General features: G+C 37.4%; 1 protein-coding gene across 2 annotated transcripts; it reads left to right on the top strand.

Annotated features, from left to right (window-relative positions):
* The first annotated feature begins 3071 nt into the window (after positions 1–3071).
* Positions 3072–20335, top strand: CAAP1 (caspase activity and apoptosis inhibitor 1). 2 transcript variants are annotated; one of them, XM_059492161.1, is made up of 6 exons: positions 3072–3244; positions 4237–4437; positions 5946–6030; positions 6636–6711; positions 14304–14377; positions 18060–20335. In XM_059492161.1, the coding sequence occupies exons 1-6, from the start codon at positions 3113–3115 to the stop codon at positions 18401–18403; spliced, it is 912 nt and encodes a 303-aa protein (XP_059348144.1). In that variant the 5' UTR covers positions 3072–3112; the 3' UTR covers positions 18404–20335. The 2 variants fall into 2 exon arrangements, with proteins under 2 accessions (XP_059348144.1, XP_059348145.1); XM_059492162.1 differs by lacking the exons at positions 5946–6030; positions 6636–6711 and having other exon boundaries at positions 18043–20335.
* Positions 20336–23105: the final 2770 nt, after the last annotated feature.

Here is a 23105-nt window from a genome sequence, read left to right as displayed (position 1 = left end):
CGAAAATGCATGTAAGGGTACTGCACAATCTGCTGCTGGGGTCATCAATAAGAAGAGTTCCTTAGGAATGTCAGCAGGATGAAATTACTGTTGCAGTGCAAGAATGTTATATCTGTAGTGGGAAATGTGTCAGACATGAGATCCACAGGGTACAATAAAAAATTTTTGAGAAAAATTTTGAGACCAGAGGCCATTGAAAATAAGTATGTGCCTCGCATGCAACTGGGACCTGGCTTACTATCTACAGTAGTACATTTTGACTAAGTTGATCTGCGTGCTAAGTGTTCCTGATTTCATTTATCAGGGGAATAGTTGAAGTATACATTTGAGAGATTTCAAGAGCCCCTTGAAGAGAAGCTGTGTCTTCTGCTAAGAATTTAAAGTCTCTCAGTAGATGACACAATTCTTTTGGCATCTTTTTCTAAGATACGAAGATTTTAGAAAGAATAGCCAACAGCACACAGTAGCATCTCACATTAAAGCATTGCTGTTAGGCATGGCTCGGGTTTTATGAAGTGGCAAAACTTTGGATCTACTTAGGCCAAAGCTCAGGACAAGTATAAAATGCCTTCCTAAGGAACTAAATAAGGAGTCAAAACAGACTTCTGTCAGCACCAACTGCTGGACTTTCCAAGATAGAAGAAGACTACAGTAACACAAATTGGTCTAATCTATCACAAGGTTTCTTTAATGTCTGTTATTATGATGCACCTTGCTCATATCAGGACCTAAGTAAGCAGTGTTAATTACTCAGTTGTGTTCAGGCTACAGCCAGAAATAGACTAACTTCAGTCTACAAACCTATTTTATTAAAAGCAGTACATTGAGCCGTACATTCATGAATGTACACTGAGCTGTACATTCATTAATAATTGGATGCAGTGACTTTTTTATAATGTAACATGCTATCATAATCTACAGGAGGAGCCTTACCATAGATCAGTATTACAGAGGCAACTCCAAATGCTTTAGGAAATGTAATAGCCTGCTAGTTTCAATTGTGTGAAGTATTTTGCTTAAAAATACTTAGTTAAGCTTCTTAATGTGATCTATCTTAACTTAATGTGATCCATTACTGTATGCTGTGATCCCTTGCCTCTTTTTGTCACTTCCTCCTTAAACCATCAAAAATTCCAAAGTCTAGGAACAGTAAATGTTTCCCATCTTTTCAAAATGTGTCCTAAATAGACTGAAATTAAATGTTTGGCAACAAGATTCCCTATGCAGCTGTTGAAAGCCTGAAGAGTATCTGGGTGTTTTCAGATGTCCTATTCTTACAGTGGTTTTTTGATGCTTATTCACTGTAGAGATTGAGGTTTCAAATTTGGTGGGAAATTTTGTTTCTAGACTTTCCAGTTGCAAAGATAAATTTGCAATGTTCGTGACACTACTGTTGGTCTGTACAAAAAACATTAAAAAATAGTTTAAAGTATGAACTACCCCTTTCTGACAGCAGAATTTGAAGCCTGTGAGTACATAAATTCGAATATTGTTACAAATCTTTTTATCAGCAGCCCAGTTAGCTTCTGTATTCTATATCCTACATTCATTTAAAACACAGTTTGCATGCCTAAGCATACACTGCTAAACTTTTTATTTTCCTTACAGTTGCTCAAGGGATCCCATTTTCATCCCAAACTTAGACCCCTCCTCAGTGTTTCCTCATTACATTACCTCTGCCACTTTCAGAGTATGCTGAGGCTGTTATTCGCTGATGGTAAATATGAACATCTATTCCCACAATCCAGGTAATTTTAACAACATAGGCTAATCAGGATTAACTCTGATACTATTCTGCCTCTGCAGGGACTCAGGCTTGCTGAAAAAAGAACTGATGGTACTTAATAAATTCTAACCCTTTTGGAAACAGTGTCAGCCTATGCAAATATATATCATCTTCCCACAGCAGTTCTGATACCAGTAGTTTTATACAACTTGCATTCAGCAGACTTCTGCCTAAATGGGCCAGTACCTCCCATTTGAAGATCCAACCCAATATGGGCAAACTGGATGGCAATATGTTGGAATCTGAGAAAGAAAGCAGACAAAAAAGAACAGACATTCAGTTGTGTTAAATAAAGAAGAAAATTATTGCACATCTTTGCACAGTAAAGAAGATTTTTAATACAAATGATGTCTGCCTAATTATGGACATTCGTCTACCATAGTCTTTAATTTTCACTAACCTCTTCAGGATAATAGACTGAGTTCCCTCTGTAACTAATCTTATTGGTGGCAGAAAGTTGATCAGTGTCTTAGTGAATTGCACAAAGCAGCTGCCTGCCTTAAACAGGCTTCTCTGCTGCAATTCCTAATTGTTTGCATCCCATGAAAGAATTTCTCCAGTACACAGTAAGTATCATGGGAAAAGTTATTGTTGTTCCAAAGTTATTGGCAATGCCAAATAGCTGCCAAGGGAGGAGTTTGCAGGTCCTTGCAGCATTGAAACAGGTTGAAAGTCAGGGAAAAGATCAGAATTAAACAGTAGCTACAGAGAATAGAACTGTGGAATCATCGTAAAATCATCCATGTTGGAAGAGAACATTAAGTAATCATCAAGTCCACCATCCACCCAGCATTATCACTGTAACCATTGAAGCATTAAACCACACCACCAGCACCAGATCCACGTCTTGCACACCTCCAGGGATGGTGACTCCACCATCAGGGACACCTATTCCAATGTCTGACCACCCTGATGGTGATAATCTTTTTTCCTAATATCTAATCTGAATCTCCCATGTCTCAGATTGAGGCCATTTCCTCTTGTCCTCTCACTGCAGGCACGGCAGGAGACTCTCCTTTCTGCGAGTTTTAGAGAGCAATGGGGTCAGCCCTGAGCCTCCTCTTCTGGACATTAAACAACCCCAGCTCCTCGAAAGATGTGTTTTCTACATCTTCCACCTGTGTAAAGAGGTCCCGTGCCCACGCGTGGCTGCATTTTTGCAGGGGCCTCGCTCACCCCAGGCCATCCGCCCGTACATTCCCAGCGTCTCCATCTCGAGCCTCGGGCGCGGAGGCCGCGGCGCGGGGCCGGCAGGGGGCGCTGCGCGCGAGTCCCGGCCGGAAGCGGCGCTGCCGCGGCGGAGTGTGGCGTGCGCGCGGCGCGGCCATGCCGGGCAGGAAGTCTTCCAAGGAGAAGAAGCGGCGCCGCTCGCGTTCCTGCTGCCCGGAGGGAGCCCCGGGACAGGACGGCAGCGACAGGAAGCGTCGGAGCACCGAGTCCAGCCACGGTGCCCTGGAGGTAGCGCGGGCGGAGTCGCGGGGTCTGGCCGGTGCCGTGCCGCCCCTGCCTTCCCGGGCGCGTCCCGGTCCCGCGTCCCGGCGGCAGAGGCCTGGCCGCGGTCCCTGCCGGGGCTGGCTGCGGGAAGGGCCGGGCTCAGTCGCGCTGGTGGGAGGGCGGTGCGAAGACGGGCGGCCCAGGCACAGGCACAGGCAGCGGCGGGGCAGGCCGAGCCCGGGCGCGTATCCCGGGGACGCCGGTCTGTGCTTCCCAGGTGTGAGGGGTGTGGCGTACGAGCTCGGGTAGCGCCCGTCGTGGTTCTCACACTTCTGGCCTTGCGAGTCTTCCAGGTCTGTGTTGGTGTGCAAAAATTGGTTGTGACATGCACGCCTAAGTGAATGCTAAGGCTGACAAAATATATTTCTGGCTGGTGGTTTTGTTTTGTTTTGTTTTTTTGTTTTTGTTTTTTTTTTGGGGTTTTTTTGTTTGGTTGGGTTTTGTTTTTGTTTGTTTTTTTTGTTTAATTAGTTTTTTTATTCTAGAGGTCCTCCACTGATGTATGTAGGATGCATTTTCTAATAGGAAGCCCATTTTGATTCTGTGAAGACTCTGCCAGACAGGGGATTGTATGCCAATCTTAGCAGGGTAGCTGTAAATGATGAGCTTTATGATTTAACTGCCCAGCTAATCAGATGGATTTCTTCTGCATTAAAGCATGCCTTCATGTGTAAGCACCTGCTAAGTATTTGCAGATAGTATTTCCCAGTTAATATTTAGGAGTAATTTTCACTTCATGGAGGTTTACAAAATTTTCCTAGTACAATAATGTTTTCAGTAATAAAATACGTAACTTCTGTAATGCAGTTACCTTGTAATATGAAACACTGGAATTTTAGAAGCCCACATTGAGATGTACCTTGCGTTTATGAAGGGAAAATTATTGCAAGCACAAGTGAAGCTGTAATTTTCTGTCTTCTCTAATTCACTAGAAAATGTGCCTTCTTTGATTTTAGGAAACAAAATGCAATGTACTCTCTGGAGAAAAAGTGGAAGAAGCTGAACAACCCAGTGATATAGAAGAAGGAGGATTAGATCTCACTGTGTCACTCAAACCTGTCAGTTTCTACATTGGGGACAAAAAGGAAATGCTTCAACAGTGTTTCTGTGTCATAGGGGAGAAGAAACTACAGAAGATGCTGCCTGATACTTTAAAGGTACTGAAATACACTGACCATTTATATATTTACCATGATCTTGAATGCTTGTGTAACAAAAAATACTTATCTCTCAAGCCTAGTGCATTTACATTTTAAAAACTGTCTGTATATTTCTCAACTAAAGAAGTTTCTATGAAGTCAAGTACTCTTCTTAAGTAGTCTCCCAGTCATGTGTCTGGAAGTGAGACTTTTTAAAGATTTGCTGTTGTTTTTCCAGGTTACTCCTTTTGCTACTGCTCAATCATTTCTAAACTTCAGGTTTAGCTTTAGACTGTCCCTCTATGCAAAAGGATTTTTGTGGTTATGAGGAGTAAATGCAGTAGTGTTGTTCACTAACTAATATGCTGATTTGTAAATAAAATACTGATTTCTGGTTGTGGCAACTGATTTTCTTTGTATGGTATTAAAGCAATGTCTGAGATAAGAAAATAAAGCCCATTCTTCATAAACAGCTTCTGAAGCTGTAACTCCTATGGACTAAAGGTGGAGTTTTACTGGCTTGGATCAAATGCTTTTTGACTCTTGTGAACTCTTAAGTAGGACTTAAAATAAATTAGGCTAGCAGCCTGTACAGAAGAAGAGGCTGCATTGAAATGTCATCTGTGTAATGCTTGTTGGTAGTTGTAATTTTTTTATCTCAAATTTTTATCTTAATGAGTCGTATTATTAATAATATAAGTGAGACAGGACTTCATTTTAAACACATGGTAAATTGCACCTAGGCTCATCCGTTTCTCATCTCTGGCAGAAGAAGAAGTTGAGAGTCTGGAAGGAAAGACATTAGTGAGTTTGTAGGGAAATTGCCTCATAGTATAGAACCAAACTTAAAATATGACTGAGGGTGTTACAACCTGTTTAGCAGCTCCTAATTTTGGTACTTGTACATGGTATCAGAGCTCATTTGAAAATGGGAAATTCCCAAATGTCACCAAGAGGTATGAGATTTGAAGGTGACTGGAATACCAGTAAAATCTGTGGCAATGTATGGTACGTACCAAGCATGAGAAATGAATCACAGTTTACATGCTTGCTTTATTTTCTGTGTTGTGATATGCATCTGTTGGTGTGTTGTCAATAGGATTATTTTCTCCAGTTTTTGGACTTCCATTCAACAGTTCCCTCTGATCTTTGCAAGCTTAATGACATAACCCAGCTTCCCCCTAGTGGTGCAAAACTAGGAATAACAAAGTCTACAATTGTTTGCTGTTCCATGCTTCACACATACGATCTGGTGTTTCTGGTGCTCAGTGTTGTAGCTGCAGTAAAGACTCTGAGCCATAGGTCAGGTAACTGATAGAGTGTATATTGCTGAATTTTTCAGATGAAACCCACACATATGCTATTTCTTGTCATAACTGAAACACCTGGTTTTCTACAGCAGTTGCATCAGTGCAGATCAGAATATGGGAGAGGCTTTAATCCAAGTTAAATCTTCATTACAACTTTAATTACTCTCTTCTCAGAAATTTTTAGTAGATTGTGGTATGTCTTATCTGTCTTCTTAGAACTGTTCCATGGATGAAATCAAAAGACTTTGCATGGAGCAGTTGGAGCTGTTATCTGAAAAAAAACTGTTGAAGATACTTGAAGGTATGAATGAAACTTTTAGACTCCACTGTATACCAGAAAATAGTCTGCCTCAACCGAATTTGCACTTATTTTAGCAACTTAAAAATATATATGTATATATACAGACACACACTAGTAAGTATATATTAATGTTTTCATAATTGCTCAGTTCCACCAAGACACACAATTCATGTAACTTTGGTTAAGGAAATGACATTCCAGCTTTTCACAGTTTTATTAAACATGCACGTGATATTTAAGGAATATATAACTTATTTGCAAACATATTGCTGTCTTGTCAATGAAGAAAAGCTCTTCGAGTCTGAGTGCTCCAGAGTATCTTGCTGTTGATTCTGTACTTCATTTTTAGCACCCACAGTATTGTACTAATCAGAGTAGCTAATCAGATTTTTTGTAATCCAGTATAAATATATGTGAAGCCAACACAAGACTCCCAAATAAGGGTTTTGGTTTTGACTAAGTCTAATTTTAGAACTTCTGCTTTAACTGGGAAAAATCCTCTTCCGCTGATTGCAATAGAGTTAATAATTAAAAGTAAACCTAAGTATGTAGTATTAATTATATCACTTTCCTAAATTTTCATGTTTGAAACTGTGTATATCTAGGCAAGATTGGAGCTGATTCTGATACTGACGAGGAGGCAGATGGAGGAGACAAGACTGGAGGTGATTCAGTCAGTCAGTGAGTAAAAGATAAAAACTTAAACTTAATTTAAGGAGACTGAACAATTCAGAGATTTTTCATGAGAAATGATCAAATATATAATTGAAAGACACAGTTGTTATATCCTTAATTAATTACTCTAGTTAAATGACAATGAAGTGTGGCTACTAGCAAGCCCTAAAGTTACAGACATGATGTTGTCACTTTGTGACTTTAAGTGTGTCTTGAGCACATAACTGGGCTCATAGTGGCATAGCACCTGTCAGCTGAGTTGTGGTAATTAAACTTTCATACTTGTGTCCTGCAACAGAAGTGGTGTGATTTAGGTTGTCTTTGTGTGAGCTAAAGCAGTAAACCCATCCCACTTAGGTCAGTGAATTGTTTAATTGTACTTTCAGTTCAACTGAGATTTATCCCTTGTCTTTCAACTTTTCATTCTGGTCCTTCATTGCTGCCGCAATTGAAGCAGCACTGACACTCACCTGTTCAATGCACTCTGTATAAGGAGTGCTACAGAATCTAGAGTTTCAAGAACAGAGGTTTCTGGTCTCTTGCTCTTACCTTGGCATCAGGCAGTTTTGTAAAAGACAGGACTTAACCTTAAAATGCTTCTCTGTTTTTTAAAGACCATTTCTTTGTCAAGAGTTCACCTGTTTGATAGTTTCCCTTCACTACTTTAGTGAAGGAAAAAGGAAAGTTACTAGTTATCATGCACAATGCATCAAATTTAGTGAGGCTAACTTGTTTCTAGAAGACTAATAAGCTTTTATGTTTTCAACACTGACCTGATTACAGCTGGTCCACAGATTCAGGACACACTTAATAAACCTCTGAGACAGTACAAGACAATGCACCAGAGATGGGCGGATTAAAGTACCCTCCTAGCTACTGGTTTGGTTAGTTTATGTAAACCTTCTAAATAAGAACAGATGGATGGGAAAGGTAGTAACACTAATTCAACTTCCACATTCTGGTCAGTATTTTTCTTTAGCAGAGACCTAATTTCTGATCCTGTCTTTGATTCAAAACAAACTATGAAGTTATCACATAATTTTCTTGATGATTTCTCATCATACAAATATACTAGAAAATGGAGTGGATACAAAGTTAGTTTTCATTCTTTTCCTTGTGATACAGTTTTTATACCCTTTGACACTGTTTCTTCTAAGGTTCCATTTGGAGCCTATTGTTAATGTATCCTGCTGTGCTGTTTGTTGCCTATGTGATCTGTGAACGGGGTCATCAGTTTTAAAAACCAGTTTCCTTATTTTATTGCCCTCTGCTGGCTGTTGGGAAAAGCAGATAGAAAAATTTAAAAACTACTAAATATACTAAAATTTGGGTTTCTTTATGTAGTGTAGTGGTCTCTATGTGGAATAGTCTCTGTAAAGTGATTGATAATTTGCCAGTGAAGTTCTAAATAGAATGAGAAGACAGACTTGCTGCCTAAATAAGCCATAAAAAATACCCAAATTTTCTGATTCCCCAAGACATTATATGTTATTTTGGGTTTTTGTTTAAGGTCTAACTCACAAGCTATTTACTATTGCAAAATATGTTAAGTGTTCTTTATCTCCAAGATGTATGGCAGGAGTAGTGCTGCTGGATTTCAGTAAGGTTGTTCTGTGTCTTCAAGATGTTTCAAAGCTACTGTTGAGACATGTATTTATGATCCTTTGATATAGTAGACTGTGTAAATTCTTTCTTATATGGAAATTATTTGAGCTGGTAAAAATCTAAAAAGAGGAAATTAATGAATAAAACTATCAAATAAGAAAAATCAGAATTTACCATTTTTTAGCTAGTGGATATCAAAGGCACTTACCCTATTTTCCCATGCCAGTTAGGAAGGTTTCAGTAACTGACAGAAAATCAAGAAATTGTGTTTCAAAAAGGTAAAAGAAACTGAGAGATGTTGTTCATAGTTGTAGAGCAAATTGCTTCCTGTGACAAACAGTGGTTGAGGTGTCCCTTGTTCTTGTATCTGTATCCTGATAGTTTAGGGTTTCAGACCCCTCCATGCTGGGCAGGCAAGTTTTAGGAATTGGGGATTTTCTTCTCCCTTTCAAAAATAGCATTCTGCATCAGTGGGTGCTGTCTGAGAACCTTGGCTCCACGGTTCAGCTGTGTGGTAGCATTAACAAAAAGAAAGCGAAACAGAAAAGCTGTTTGGATGATAAAAAAATAAAGGGATAGGAGAAAATGAGGAGAATTAAGGTTTTATGTTAATCTTGAAGTTCAGTGCTCAGTAAGTAGACCAATACGATGCTTTTACAACAGTAAACAGTCACAAGCACTTTTTACTAAGTAGTCTAATCTTTGGGCCTTGGGTCAGCTTCTTTATATCCAGCGTGTAAATAATTATAAATGCAAGTTTTCAAAACTTCAGAAAACTGTGTTTCAACAAGTTAGCCACTACAGAAGCTTAAGATGCCAATGTGAAAAAATATTGAAAACTGCATTTCTAAGACAAGCAAGCATTGTTTGTAATCATTAATTATATTTCTAATCTGGATTTAAGTAGGCAAGTTTGTTTGCCCTGAGAATAGAAAAGACTTCTCATAACAAAAAAGGCATTTTCTCTATTTATATAATCGCTGTTAGTTCTTCCTAGGTTATCTTCATTGCATATGGCTTTCATGTAAATTTATTCTTTTTCCTGCATTCTATTATACCTTATTTGTTTAAAGTCTGACTTGTATTAGTTTTTACATTCAGATGTGAATGTGGAAAGGGAAAAAGTGAGTAGCAAGTTGTACTCTCATCAAAAGTGTTTTTTTAACTGATTGGAAACACCCCTTTGTTTCTTTTGTTATTGTCCTTTGAAAAACATAAATTCAACAAACGTACCTTTAGCCATCTGCGTATATCAACTGAAATTCAGAAAGCTTGAATCAATACATCTAGAGAAATTTCAAATTAAATAAGCAAATTACTCTCAGTCTCTAAAGAGCTGTTTCCTGTCTGTACCAGCTAAAAGTAGCAGGAATTTAGGGAAGTTTCTCTAGTTACAGGAAATTTGCAAAATTCAGATCTTTATGTGAAGCTTTTAGATGGTATTGCATCTTACTGTAAATTGGATCTTCTGTTGTTTTTGCACATATCCTCATTCTGTTACTGGAAGTGGAAATCCTGAGGCTATTCATGAATTTCAACTATGTAAATGCTTCACATGCTTACATTAGCATGTAAAACATTTACTCTTGTATTTTATCACCAGCTTACTCTGTGTGAAGCATTAGAAATCCTGCAATAACCATGCAGAAGAATTGAAGAAGCAGGGCCTATATTTGCCAGTAACTGGAACATGCTGTTGCAATAGATAAATTTTGTTATTTGTCAGCTCTGTATAGGTTTTTGAATATGCAGTTCTCAGATTTTTCTTGCATTTCTGTGTTACTGTCTGAAATTGAATACTGTTAAAACAAGAGAATTATTGTATATGAAGCTTCCAGCTAAACATCAGATATTTAATTGACAGGAGTCAGATGTCTTGGAAAAACCAAGTAGGTATTCTTCATCTTGTTCAAGAAGTGTTAGCATGTTTTTGAGCTGTTTCTTTTCTTTTACCTGAATTGATTCTTCAAATATCCTTCAGCAGAACAAGTGAAAGTAAGTTACATGCTGTGTTAGTAAAACATTAAAAGAACAAACATTCCAGTGTCATTATAATGATCAATGTTCATAGGGGTCTGAGTAAATGATCTCCTGCCTTCAAAATCATATTGGGCTTATTTTTTTTCCCTGAGTGAAAAGTTGCAGTTTAATATTTGCTCTTTCAAGAATTTATAGGTGTTTTACTACTTTGCAGTCATAAGTGTAGTTTGCTTGTTTTCTTTTGGAAAGGTTAGCAGATAAAACTTTTGTCTTGCTTTGATATGTTGTGCTCCTGGTTGCTGCGTGTTCACAAGCAAGCAATTACCATCTGATATTTACCCCTGTAAGACAATTTGGTTATTTTCAGCATTTGGAATCTCTGTAACTACCAACTACATGAGTCATTGAACAGATACATCAGCATTTGGCTAATTTGCTCCACTGCCTTCTGTTCTTGTGGTGTCCTCAAACATCACCTGTAACAGGACTGATGGACTTTGCATAGCTTATTAAACTATTTGATTAACACCTGTCTTTTGAGATACCTTTCTTCAGAAGCACTATTTTGTAAGAACTTTTTTCCCTTTTGTTTTTTTAACTTACTACTTAATGCTTGTTAATTATTTTGGTTCTCATTTGTCATTGAAAACTCTCCTTGGAACAAAAATTTGCAGGAATTTTTCAAGGGCTTGGGACTTCTAGAAATGGTTTTTAGGCCTGGAGCTGAGTGCAAATGCAAATTTTAATTCAGGAATGTGCATCACGTCAAAAATAACAGAGGTCCCGATCTCAAGTCTCACTGGAGATTTAGGTGAATAATACTTTTCCTTCTGGTCTCCAACCCCAGTGACCACTGCCACCAGTATTGGAGAGCTACTGTCAATCCTTAGCCATCTGCTCCTCTGCCAGTACTCCTTTTCCTAACCTTTGCTGTGTTTTTACCCCACTTTGTAAAATCTGCTGGAATTGGGTACCAAATCACTTTCACGCCCAGATGCTTTGAGAGCTGTGCAAATTCCTGTAGCAAATTTTGTACAGAAACCATTTGTGTGAGCCCAGTTAGGGATTACACTATTGTGGCACATGACAACATGAAATGCATGCTCTACATAAAGTAAGGTAAATTTAAATTTACAACATTTGTTTTCAGCAAATTGTAGTGTAGTTAGCTTCTTTCTGCTGAAAATATCATACTGTGAAATTGTTGTTCTGTTTAAAATAATAAATTAAAAGTGCTGAGTTTATTGCTTGGAAGATTGACTTTGAACTTAACTGTCATCTTGAGGGAGAAATATAAAGGCTGGCAAAAGGGAGACACTCTAAATTACTATTGTCACTTACCAGCCCAGCATGAAAAAAGAGAGTATTAAGTGTTTATAAGGTTCCTTAATTTTAGAATAACATATCTTCTGCTCCCATTGTTTGGAGACCCCCCTTTCTTACATGTATACCACACTAGAAATAATTAGGGAAAAAATATTTTTCACTAGCAAACACATAAAACAAGGCTAACAAGTTAAAAGCCAAACTGAGCAATGAACTTAAAATGCATTTGTTGGGCCAGTAGATGGTGCAAAATGCTTGCCTACAAAGCAAAGTCATGAAGGTTCAGCAGCGATGCAGTCCAATCCAATCAATTTTGAGAGAGTAAAACATGCTCTAAAAGTACTCCCATGTCATAAAAATTCTTTTGTTGACATTAGGTAGTCTCTAAAGGAATACGGGTTTGCTGTAATTATTGCTAAAGTCAAAGCATCAGGAAGAAACTTTGCAAGTTTCAGTGTGTGGTTTCTTTTAAAGTTGGTAATTTCTTTTAATACGGCTGTTAAAATGATTGTGGATAATGCCACAGCCAATGTTTGAACTATAGTGGTCACTTTGTTTTCTCTGAAAGAGATGATTACAGTTCCTCATCAGACATTAAGGTGATACCAGAGTTCTAAAATCTACTGTCTGAATACTACTGGTGCAAGATCAGGCTTTTAAGAGTGACACTTTGCTGTCCACTTTGCGAACATGACTACTGAGTTCTGAATGGTGAAGTATGTATGTGAAAGAGGATTAGACAGGAGCAGCCAAAGCTGCTTCTGCTCTTAGTGATGATCAGGGTATATTACAAACTAATTTTGGTCAAGAGTTAAGTAACTAGATACAGCAAATTGTTAGGAGTTGCTCAAAAAAAAACCCCAAAAACTAAGTGGTTCCATCCACATCTGCCAACCAATAGCTGGTCTGAAATCCACATCTCTCCCTGGCTGCTGGCACAGAAGCCCACAAGGTTTGTATCCTTGTTGCTGTTGCTGCTCAGACTTCCATGTGCATGCAGGCCTCTCTGATGGCAGGTGTAGGCCTGTGATTGTCCCCAGTAGCTGAAGCTGTTCATCTCTGGGGTATCTTGTGCTCTATTATCGTCCAAAAATTTGCCTACTTGCAGAACCTATTCTGCTTTTGGAATTTTGCCTCTGATTTTACAGTCTGTTTCATACCTTAGTCCCAGATCTTGCATCCTGCTTCTTGTCTAGACTAGCCTGAGGTTTGCTAGTGAATTACAAGCATCTACTTACAGCTGCATGACACTGAAAATCCTGGAGAAGGTATATATTTGTCATTCTGTCTGATTTCTGGCAGCACAGTCCTTTAGGCCCATCTGACTTGTGGTCTCCTTGCAGTTGTTGGTTGCAGTTGCCTACACGTGTGTAGGCATATTGTGATTATTCTCATCTCATTTGGAAAAGGAGTTAGTGTAGCCATGTGGCTCAATAAATAGGCAGAACAGACTGGTGTTCACATCCAGGGTTTGCTAGGCAAGTGTATTGACCTGTTTATTGTCCTTAATGAGTTATTGATGATACTTTACACAATTATGTTCCAATGGCTAAAAAAAGTAGGGGGAAAAGGAGAGTCTGTTGATGTAGCCTTTGCCGCTTCATTAAAGGAAATAGAAATGAAAATAACTGCCTCTCCTCTCAGACCGTGATTTCTAGAAATACTGTGGTGTTCCTCTTCCTTATAAAACCATTGGGCATATGAGAAAAAACACAACTTGTAAAGCACAAGGAAAATAGATCTGTGTTCACTTTCAGGAAAGCCCTAAAGGCCATTATTGAGAAACAAGTTGTCAGTCATTATATTTACATCTGTGACACCAGAATACTGCTTCCTTTTTACAGAGTTGTTAAGTTCCCATGGCCAGGAGAGCTGCATTGATTCCATATTAATACAGATGAAGCCAATGATACACTAACTCCAGTTTAGAAATTTGGCAATTCTGTTGTCAAAATGCTCACTGGATGTGGCAATTGAACTTTTCCTGTGATTCTGGATTGTTCTACCTGTGCCCTTCCTGAATGTTTTCACAATTTGTGTAACTAGTATGAGTGAAGTACATGAAGGACATTACTGAAGTGTCTCTTCTTTACACTTGTGTAAGAGTTGAAGCCCCACACATCAAGGGTAGAAGTCTTTAAGTAGGAGAAATAAAGAAATGCGAGTACTGAATACACTGTAATAGCCGAGTTGTAAATACTTCTGTTTTAAAAGGTATCCCTTTGCGAAACAAAAAGATTCTGGTTTAGGTGAGGTTAGTGATGGTCTGATGATAATTTCATTAAAGTAATTTTTTACTTTCAAAATAAGACAGTAAATAGTATTTGAGTGCAGCAGAAATTATCATTTTTCCAAACAATCTAATTATGTGACAATTTATTTTGAGTTTTACAGAAAAGCTCCTAATATGAGGAGCTTTTCCCTTATAACTGCTCAGCTGTGGTTGCTCAGTTACAACCATTGAGGATTGTTACTCTAAAAGGCAAGGATGCAGTGCTTTATCCTTGTGTATCACAAGGCAAAACAAAAAAAGTTTATTTTCAAGTGCTTACATTAGCTCTCTGTACTTCTTCTGCCCTTATTCCTACTGTAGCTGGCTTATTGGCCTACCCCCTGATAATTTTTTAGTTTCTAAAAAATGTTCTGTTAAATTATGGTGATTAAAATGCGTTCTTAATTGTTTCCAGACAAGACAACAGTATAGACTCAACTTCTTCTCTAAGAGAAGACAGCAAGCTGGAAGGTCAGGAGTCAAAGCAAGGTATGTTGTAGAGACAGCTGAAATTTTGTGTTCTTGATGTTGGGCAGTGACTTATTCCAGGTAGCTGACAGCTCTCCTGTGAACAGAGAATGAACATACATTGGGAGAGAGTATTTTGTTTTGTGTACTTTCTCTTCTTAAATGCAAAAACATAGCTTGTGAAACATTCAAGTACTACAGTGATTGGCAGGATAGAAAATGCAAAGGCTCAGAAGTTACTGGTGCACATTTGTACTTTTTACACAAGAAAACAGTATTTTAGCCTGCAGTAGTATTTGTTTTATTCCAGTCATTAAATCAGCACATATAACAATTGCCAATATTAGTTTGTGCATGAAGCACTAGAACTAGAGGTGCTTCTGCCTCAGTCTGTTTATTTTCATTTTGACTGGCTCTAAGCAGAAGGATCAGAAATAGCTTTTCCAGTCAAAGAATGCTGAAAATTCTTCTAAGCTACATTTCTTTTCTGCAAAATCTAACTTTATTTGCTTCTTGCAGCTACTATTTCACAATTCAGAATGTTGTCTAAAAGATGTCTCTTGGAATGACTTTTGAAATGTGTTTCTTTTTTGAATTAGTTAGTGAGAAGAGTCAAATGGGAAAGAGTCATACATAATAAAAGCACCAAAACTCTTAGGTGTGAGTTGCTATGACTGTAGATAATCATTTAAATGTTGCTTCTTGGAGGAACCTTAGAACTGACAGATTTCCTGCAGATTTCTTCCGCTTCTGTGTTATCAAAAGGAATTGATGGTTACTTCAAGTGATATCATTGTTTTTTTTATGACTTAATCAACCAGAGCATCATGATTGCTTTGGGCTAAAACAGTGACTCCTCTCAAGATGTTAGCTTTTAAGAACTTTTGAGAATATTGTATAGATTAGAAAGTGTAACTCCAGTCATTCTCTCCACTTTTGCTTATTCTCTCATTCTCCCTTCTTTTTCCCACAGCTTCTCAGGCTGTGGGAAAAAGAAGAGAGAATGAGAGAATAAGCAAAAGTGGATAAAATTAAAATTTAAAAATGAAATTAAGTGTGCTGAAATTAATTTTGCAACTGTAGATGAAGAAAAAAGTAAAAGTTACCAAAATGAAAAGTACGATGAGAAATGCCAGCCATGATCCTTATTACTGTAAAAACACAGAAGCAAAATAGGGAATAAAGCCTGTTAGCTCATTATACATCTGCAGGCCAAAAAGCCTGAATGAACCCTGAATTCCACAGTTTTGAAGGTTCCAATTTCTAAATAGAATCCAAGGTTGTTCTGCCCAGCTTCTCTGGGATTGACATGAATGACTTAATATTTTGTTCCTTCTTAATGTGACAATTGATTCCAAAAGGAATCCTATGATGGGCTGACCCAGTAGGCACCTACCAACCCCTGAATTGTTTGTCCCCCAGTGGGATAAAGGTGACAGTCAGCAAAACAAAATGAGGACAACTTATGAGTCAATATAAAGACTCTTCAATAAGTGAAGCAAGAGCTGTACATTGAAGCAAAGCAAAAACCAGAGACTTAGTTACAAGCTCCCATTGGCAGCCAGATTTTTAGCCACTTCCCAGAAAGCAGAGACTCAGCATGCATGACAGTTACTTGGGAAGATGTCAGTGCTGTATGGTGGAGCATATCCCTTAGGTCAGTTTGGCTCAGCTGTCCTGGCTCTGCATCCTCCCAGCCTCCCACTGTACTCTCTGTGGGGTCAGAGTGAGAAACAGAGAAAGCCCTGAGGCTGTTCAAGCACTCTTCAGCAGTAGCCAAACTCATGTGTTATCAACATGCTTCAGAAACAAATCTGAAAACAGCATCATGCACTCTGCTGTGAAGAAAATTAACTCCATCCCAGTCAGATTCTGTACAGGTCAGTTTGACTTTGGCAGTATATTAGGATGGTCAGGCTCAGATGTTAAGTTTCAGGCTTTGAACTGTGATCCAGTAATACAGCTGATTTTTTGATCCATGGGAATACTCCTTGGCTGGCCAGCATGTTAGGTAAACAGTGACTGATACTGTGAAGAAAGACAGTTTCTTAATCCTGTTGTTTCCCATTCTGATCTTTCGCACACATCACTGTCACAATAGGAACAGGCCAAGACTACTTAGGATCAAAGAAGACCTTTGTATGTTCATCTCATGAGTAGTTTCAATACACACTGCTGTGAGGGGACTTTTTGGAGCCTTGTTTAATTTTTAGGTTTTCAAATTTTATTATTTCAAAATTGTGGTTTATCTTGCTTTAAAAAAAGATGAAAAGTGGTCTGTAAACTTCTTTTATATGTCTTAACATATATTTTCATTCTGGAATTTGTGAGGTGCCACATACCTTAGCTGTGTGAGTGCATTCTCAGGGTGAGTGTCCAGAATTCTTAAATCTGAACTTAAATGCTGTGATGATCACAGCCTGATACAGAGTGATCATGAGTGAGTAACTGAAATGTGTCCTATAATACAAAAAATTTTCAATGCTGAATCAACAAAACCCTAATGTTTTAAAATATTACTATTGTTCATAAAACAATTCTGAGCTGTTTTGATCTTCCTTTCCTCCCTCCTTTTATTTTTTTAAGTAGCGAAATTGCATTTATAGCTTTTGAAGTAGTCAGTATTGATTTTTTTTCCCACACCCTCAGGATGGGAGGAATGTTGTAAACACCAAGAAAAATAAATCTTCCTAAATTTTTTCAGCACTTTTCATGTATTAATACCAAGTGCATACAGGTACCATAAAGCATTTTAAATGTTTAAAAAAAATAATAACATTTTTCTAAAGCCGTTTTTTCCCTGTGCAAGTGGTAAAAATGGTATTACCAAAAGTAGTAACTTAATAATAAAAACTTAAAAGTAATAACTCAATTATAAAGTCTGTGTAATCAGTAACTTGATTATCATCTGACTACACATTATTCATTTTAAGCTGGAACCAATCTTGCTCTTAATTTCCACACTTACAAAAGCTGTTGAAAGAGTGTGAACTTCGGAGGCCAGTGTGTCAAAAGCAAGTCTTGCTGCAGCCAAACTGGGAGAATGGTTAGTTAGGTTCTGTTAGAGCTTTGCTTTTATTTAACTGAGCTGCCTCTTTTAATTATGTTTTTAAAATACACTCCAACTTTCAGCCACAATTAAAACTCTAAGTCTTAAATTTAGCCATGTTTTTATATGGATTTAAATACATCTGGAAGACTAATGATAAATTCTGAGTAGTGGCACTATGAGTTTCTCTTAATTTTTAGTCTTGTGTCTCACTAAAGTCCCATGCCTCTTAAAATACATAACATAGTTGAGTGTAATTTTTGAAGTTGCAATCTGAAAATTAGGTTTATTTAAGAGATAAACGAAAATCAGTTTTGCACTGCAGAAGTTTTCTTTCGTATAAAATTTTTTGACAATTTAATTAGAAAAATAGGTAATGTAACTTCACAGGAGGGAATAAATTTTTCTTGTATTCTGCGTTGCTATACTGCATATTCTTTTATAATTGCATAAAGATGCAATAAAACTTGTATAAATTACCTTTAAAAGTTGAAGGAGACAAAGAAGAGGAGTTGATTATCATATAGATTTTTTTTTCTAGATTTTTTCCACTCTCTTAATTTGCAGTGTAACACTTTAAGCTGAAGTGATTTTGTAGGTTGAGGTAAAAGAATTCTGTTAAGCAACTCTGTGATAGTTATGTTTGTGTTACAGGCAAGGGAGAAGATAGTGATGTCCTCAGCATAAATGCAGATGCATATGATAGTGACATAGAAGGCCCATGCAATGAAGAGGATGGTCCAGATGTGCAAGAGAGCATTGTCAGAAGTGGAGCTGGCCAGATAGATGACCTTCAGAAGGACATTGAGAAGAGTGTGAATGAGATTCTGGGGTTGGCAGAGTCCAGCCCGAAGGAGCCCAAAGCAGCAGCCTTAGCTGTTCCTCCATCAGAAGATGTTCAGCCATCAGCACAACAGCTGGAGCTTCTGGAACTCGAGATGAGGGCCAGAGCTATTAAGGCTCTGATGAAAGCTGGTGATGTAAAGAAACATCCATGACACTGTTCAGATTTCATTTTCACTATTTGTTTCGAAAAAGGTGATGTCTGTTCTCTTCAGTGCTATGTTTGGGTTGGGTGTGACATTCCTCATTCAGACTGTATTGTGTATCCTGACCTGTGGTTCAGTGGTTTTGTTGCCTTTAGTGTGCTGCTTCCATGACATTCACAAACAGTGGTTGATGCTTCCCTGAGATGAGGTGTCCTTGTGCTAGGTCACTTCCTCAGGGAGTCACACCACATATGGAGCTGTGCCAGGTATCTGGTGCCTTCCAGAAAGGTTGTTGTAGAAACATGGAATCATTGAATGGTTACGGTAGGAAGAGATTTGAGACTGCTTAATTCTTCTTGGGGCCCATCTCATCATAATGTAGGTACTCTTAATTACAATGTGATGCAGACATCAATTTTTTTTCTTTAAAGGTATGAAGTTTACAACTGTACTGTTTGTTAAGTAAAATAATGTATTATGTATTTTTGTTCATGAGTTTTCCTTGGTTGTTACTTAGAAAGCCAGTTACATGCTTTGCAACAGAAGCAGACATAATTTCCCCTAGTATTGTGTAATATTACTGCAAACTTAAGTCTATTCAGATATTATGTCTTGAATTCTTTTAAGGTTTATAATTTTCTTTATGTTCTTTCATTTTATCCCTTTTCTTCCTTCTCTTTCTTCCCTTTCTTTTTTACCAGTTTCTTTTTAAATCCCTTTCTGTAGGAAGCTTCTTGTATATTTCTTAAGTATGATTGATTTCCTCTACAACCAACATTATTGTAAAATGTTAGTGCAGTGTAAATTTGATAATAAACTAAAACCTTCATTAAATACAGCTGATAAAATTACAGTGTGCTTCTACTAAGTGATATCAGTGACCTTGGTAAAGTGCACCTGACTCTGGGGTTATCCACATTGTCAGCATTTTTTCTATTATTTTGTAGCAAATGGAGATTGTAAGTGAAAATATATACACACAATTCAAAAGGTAACTTTACTGTCTCAAAATCTGTGGGTGTGTCTTTGATCAATTCCACTTAGGTGTTTGGTGAACTTGTGTTTTATTTGAGTCTGGAGAAACTAAAGAAGTAATCAGAGAAGGACAGCTGGCAAAACTTAGATGTGCTGTCTTCTCTTTTACAAAGTCATAGACTGGTGGAGCTGTGTTGGATTTCAAAGATACATTTCAGTGCTGCTGTACTTAGATCATTAAGGCACCAAGTACCTCACCTTGCCTGCTGTGCAAGTGCAAATCTTGCTTGCAAGGGCATTTCCTGCATCACCAGAAGAAGCCACATATATGAAGTTCATTCAGTGATGTTGGAAAACAACACATTTCAGTTGTTTAGCAACACAAAAATACTGGTGGAAGTAATGATAAACTAGAATGTAATTGCCTTCTACTGACTACTTTGTGGAGGTGTATGGTATTTATTATTTTTCTACTGGTTTCCCAGGTCACCCTTAAAAGTTTGTTATATGGCACATTGAAAGGGTGTTATTTCAAGCTACGCTACATGTTAAAGTTAGCTAATGCTAACTTTAACATGTAGTGTGACAGAGATGAAACAGGGTTACTATGCATATGGCAGAGAAGATTTGTAATTACAGCCTAATTAAATTCAGAATTAAAACATGAGAAGTATTCCAAGAAAATTCAATTAAGCTGTTTACAAAAAATAAAAAAAAAAAATCATGTGAAATACTTAATGTGATTGGTTACACAAGTGCTAATTCATTTTTAGGATATTGTACTGTTGCTGCTTAGGTTAAAAACAGATCAGCTAAATTACATGTGTTCTTGCTTTGATTTGTATCACTGAAGAGGTAAAAAAATCCAGTGTATTTAAAATATTTATTATACAGCTGTTTCGTTTTTCACTTTTAAATATCTCTGTGATCTTTACTTGAAAAATAAATTTATTATTTCATTTGGAAGGAGAGGCAATTTGTATGTAAAATATATTGAATTATTTATGAAATGTTAAAATAGTGTTACTGGGTTTTGATCAACCATTTTGTCAGGACTCAGTTATTAAACACTGAGTGTTGGCCAGCCTGAAAAAGATCTTTTGAGGAGGAGGAGGGTTAACTGTGTACTAGATGAATAAAAAGATTAATGACTCTCCCACAGAGAGTCAAAAGTATTTATCTCTGGAGGCTTTGCTGTTATGGTGATTTCATAGAGAATAATAGATTTCTAGTTGCAAGTTTTGAGAAGCAAATCCCAAATATTTCCACAGCATAGAATTAGTTCCCCTTGTAATACACTTTTCAATATAGTATTTGCTCTCAAAAGTATTTTGTCCAAAAGACTTTATTTTGAGATGTGTTATAAAAATGTTCTTTGCTGTTTGAAATTAGTGTAATTGTTGATTGTAGTAAATGAAATTTTGATCACTGATAATGACAGGTTGTTTCTAAGTGTATTTGAAGAAACAGGGAGTCAGATAATCTGTGTAGGTGATATAAGATGCTGCTGTTCCAGCCACGTACTGTTGAGATGCCAGATGAAACATGAGCAGTTCAGCGCTGCATTGTGAGTCTTGCCAGAGGAGTCAGCTGTGTAGCACTTTACTTGGGCCCTGTCTGTATTTAAACGAGCACAGTTTCAAAAGCAGCAGCCACCTCGGGGAAGCCTTGCAGTGGGACAAAATGTACAGAGTCAGAGCTTTAAAGCTGGTAAATGGTTGCTTGGTTGTCACTATTATTTTTTAAATAATGTTTACAAAAGCAGTTACTGTAACTAAAGTTGCTTTTTTTTCCCTTCTGTGTCTAAAGCATTCTCTAAAAACATCAGCTGAAGAAAGACTTTGTGTGCATGAGTGCATAGTAAGTTTTTATATGGCATTTTATGCACTTATCTTAAAATTATAAACACTGATTTAGCTTTATGAGATCACTGACACCAGTAAATATGCCCTTTTCACAGAAGATAATTGAATTAATTGTGAAATAATTGTGAAATAAGCCCTTAATTGTGAAATAAGCCCTTTAGTCAGGAAAGGAGATGAGGTGGTTAATTGATCCAGAAACATAAGAACAGCATAATTTTAGGAGCATAGGCACTAGATTAAAAACTGATTATAAAGTCCTGTAATTTAGTTCCAGTAGTATAAACATTCGTGTTTATTGCTAAGTCAATCTGCAACATACATAGAGAAGAAAAAAAGTTTGTTCACCTTATCTGTGGCCAAATATAGATGTTAAAATACTTGACTTTTTGGGGGAGGGGCTGAAATCTCATGTTTCTTGGCTCTTTTTTAGCTTTAATATTGAAATATGCAAACAGAATACATAAAAGGAGGAGAAAAATTACTGCTTGTAGGAAGGGCTAGCCACATATCCCTTAATCAACTTGATTCTTTGGTGAGGTAAGGACAGATTGCAAAAATTTAAATCTAGATATTACGTATTTATTGCATTATACAGCCCAATAATAGCATGAAAAGAAACCTCAAACCAAATATAAACAGAGAATGGAACATGTTCATTTGTTCATTCATTGCATTTCATTTTTTTAAACAGTGCATAAAGGTAACTTTTTGTCCCTGGGATTGTTAATCACTGTCAGTCTCAATTTTTTTTTTTTTTAATCTAATGGTTCTGCAAAGCCATGAATTGTCTAATCTAAAGCCTTGCCCTCCATCTTGTGTTTCCAGACTCCAGTGAATCCTACTTTATATAAGAAGTCTCAGCTTCATTTCACTGGAATACTGTGTGCAGTTCTACGTGACTGTATTGAAGGCCTATCCACTGGGAGAGGAGCAGATGCAGATGAAGTCGTCTAAGGTTGCTAGAGGAGCACAGGGCAAGAGACATAACTGGAAAAGTGTGTTTAGTCTAAGCATGTTGACACTAGCCTTAAAGGCAGGCAGAAACAGTACTGGGAAAGACATTTAAGCTGAGTATGAATGCTGGTGAGGAACTGTGCATACATTTTGGTGTAGTTGCTTATTCTCAGGCTGTGTCCTGGTCCCCTCCCTGCAGTTGTGCAGTTAGTGTTAGTGTGGATATGTACAGAACCATATCAGGAAACTTATTCACACACTATCCTGCCCATCTGCTTCTCACCTGAGACGCCATTCTGATTGAATTTGCTGTGTTGGCACAACAGAATGAGTAGTGAAAATGCAACTGCTGGGTTATATTACCTAAGTGATAACCCACTTAAGAACAAGTTCTTCCAGTTCTTAAGATATGAGGCATGAGAAATAAGGTCCATGACTTAATTCTGTCTTTTTGAAAGCATCTAAATCTTCACTCAAAACTGTTGCTGAAATGTTCCAAATATAAATTATCTAAGCTATTAAATTATTGTTAAATCTACATTCTTAATTATTGGCTGATGCAGATTTTCTTTGTATATGGTTTTGAGTTTTCCATGTGTGTCATCATTTAGTGAAAGGTTTTTTGTTGAAGTCTGTGTAATTTTTAGTACAAGTAGTCTGGTGAAAGCTAGTGCCTCTTCATTGTATGTGAATTAAATTTTGGATTACATGCACACTAGGGGGCTGTGTTGCTTTAACAATGTCTGTTTCAAAAAGTAATGTACTAAGAGCAGAGTCCAAAATGTATAAACAACTTGTAAGCAGTAGTTTTCCCTACATAATAAAGTGAACAGGAGAAGAATAGTAAAGGGGAATGACTTGCAATTTAAACACTTTATTTTCTGTTTACTTGGATAAAAAGTTGAAAAGTTGAAGGA

The sequence above is a fragment of the Ammospiza nelsoni genome, chromosome Z (assembly GCF_027579445.1).
Source record: "Ammospiza nelsoni isolate bAmmNel1 chromosome Z, bAmmNel1.pri, whole genome shotgun sequence".
In the NCBI taxonomy this organism is placed as follows: domain Eukaryota; kingdom Metazoa; phylum Chordata; class Aves; order Passeriformes; family Passerellidae; genus Ammospiza; species Ammospiza nelsoni.
This window is presented reverse-complemented; position numbering and strand designations above follow the sequence as displayed.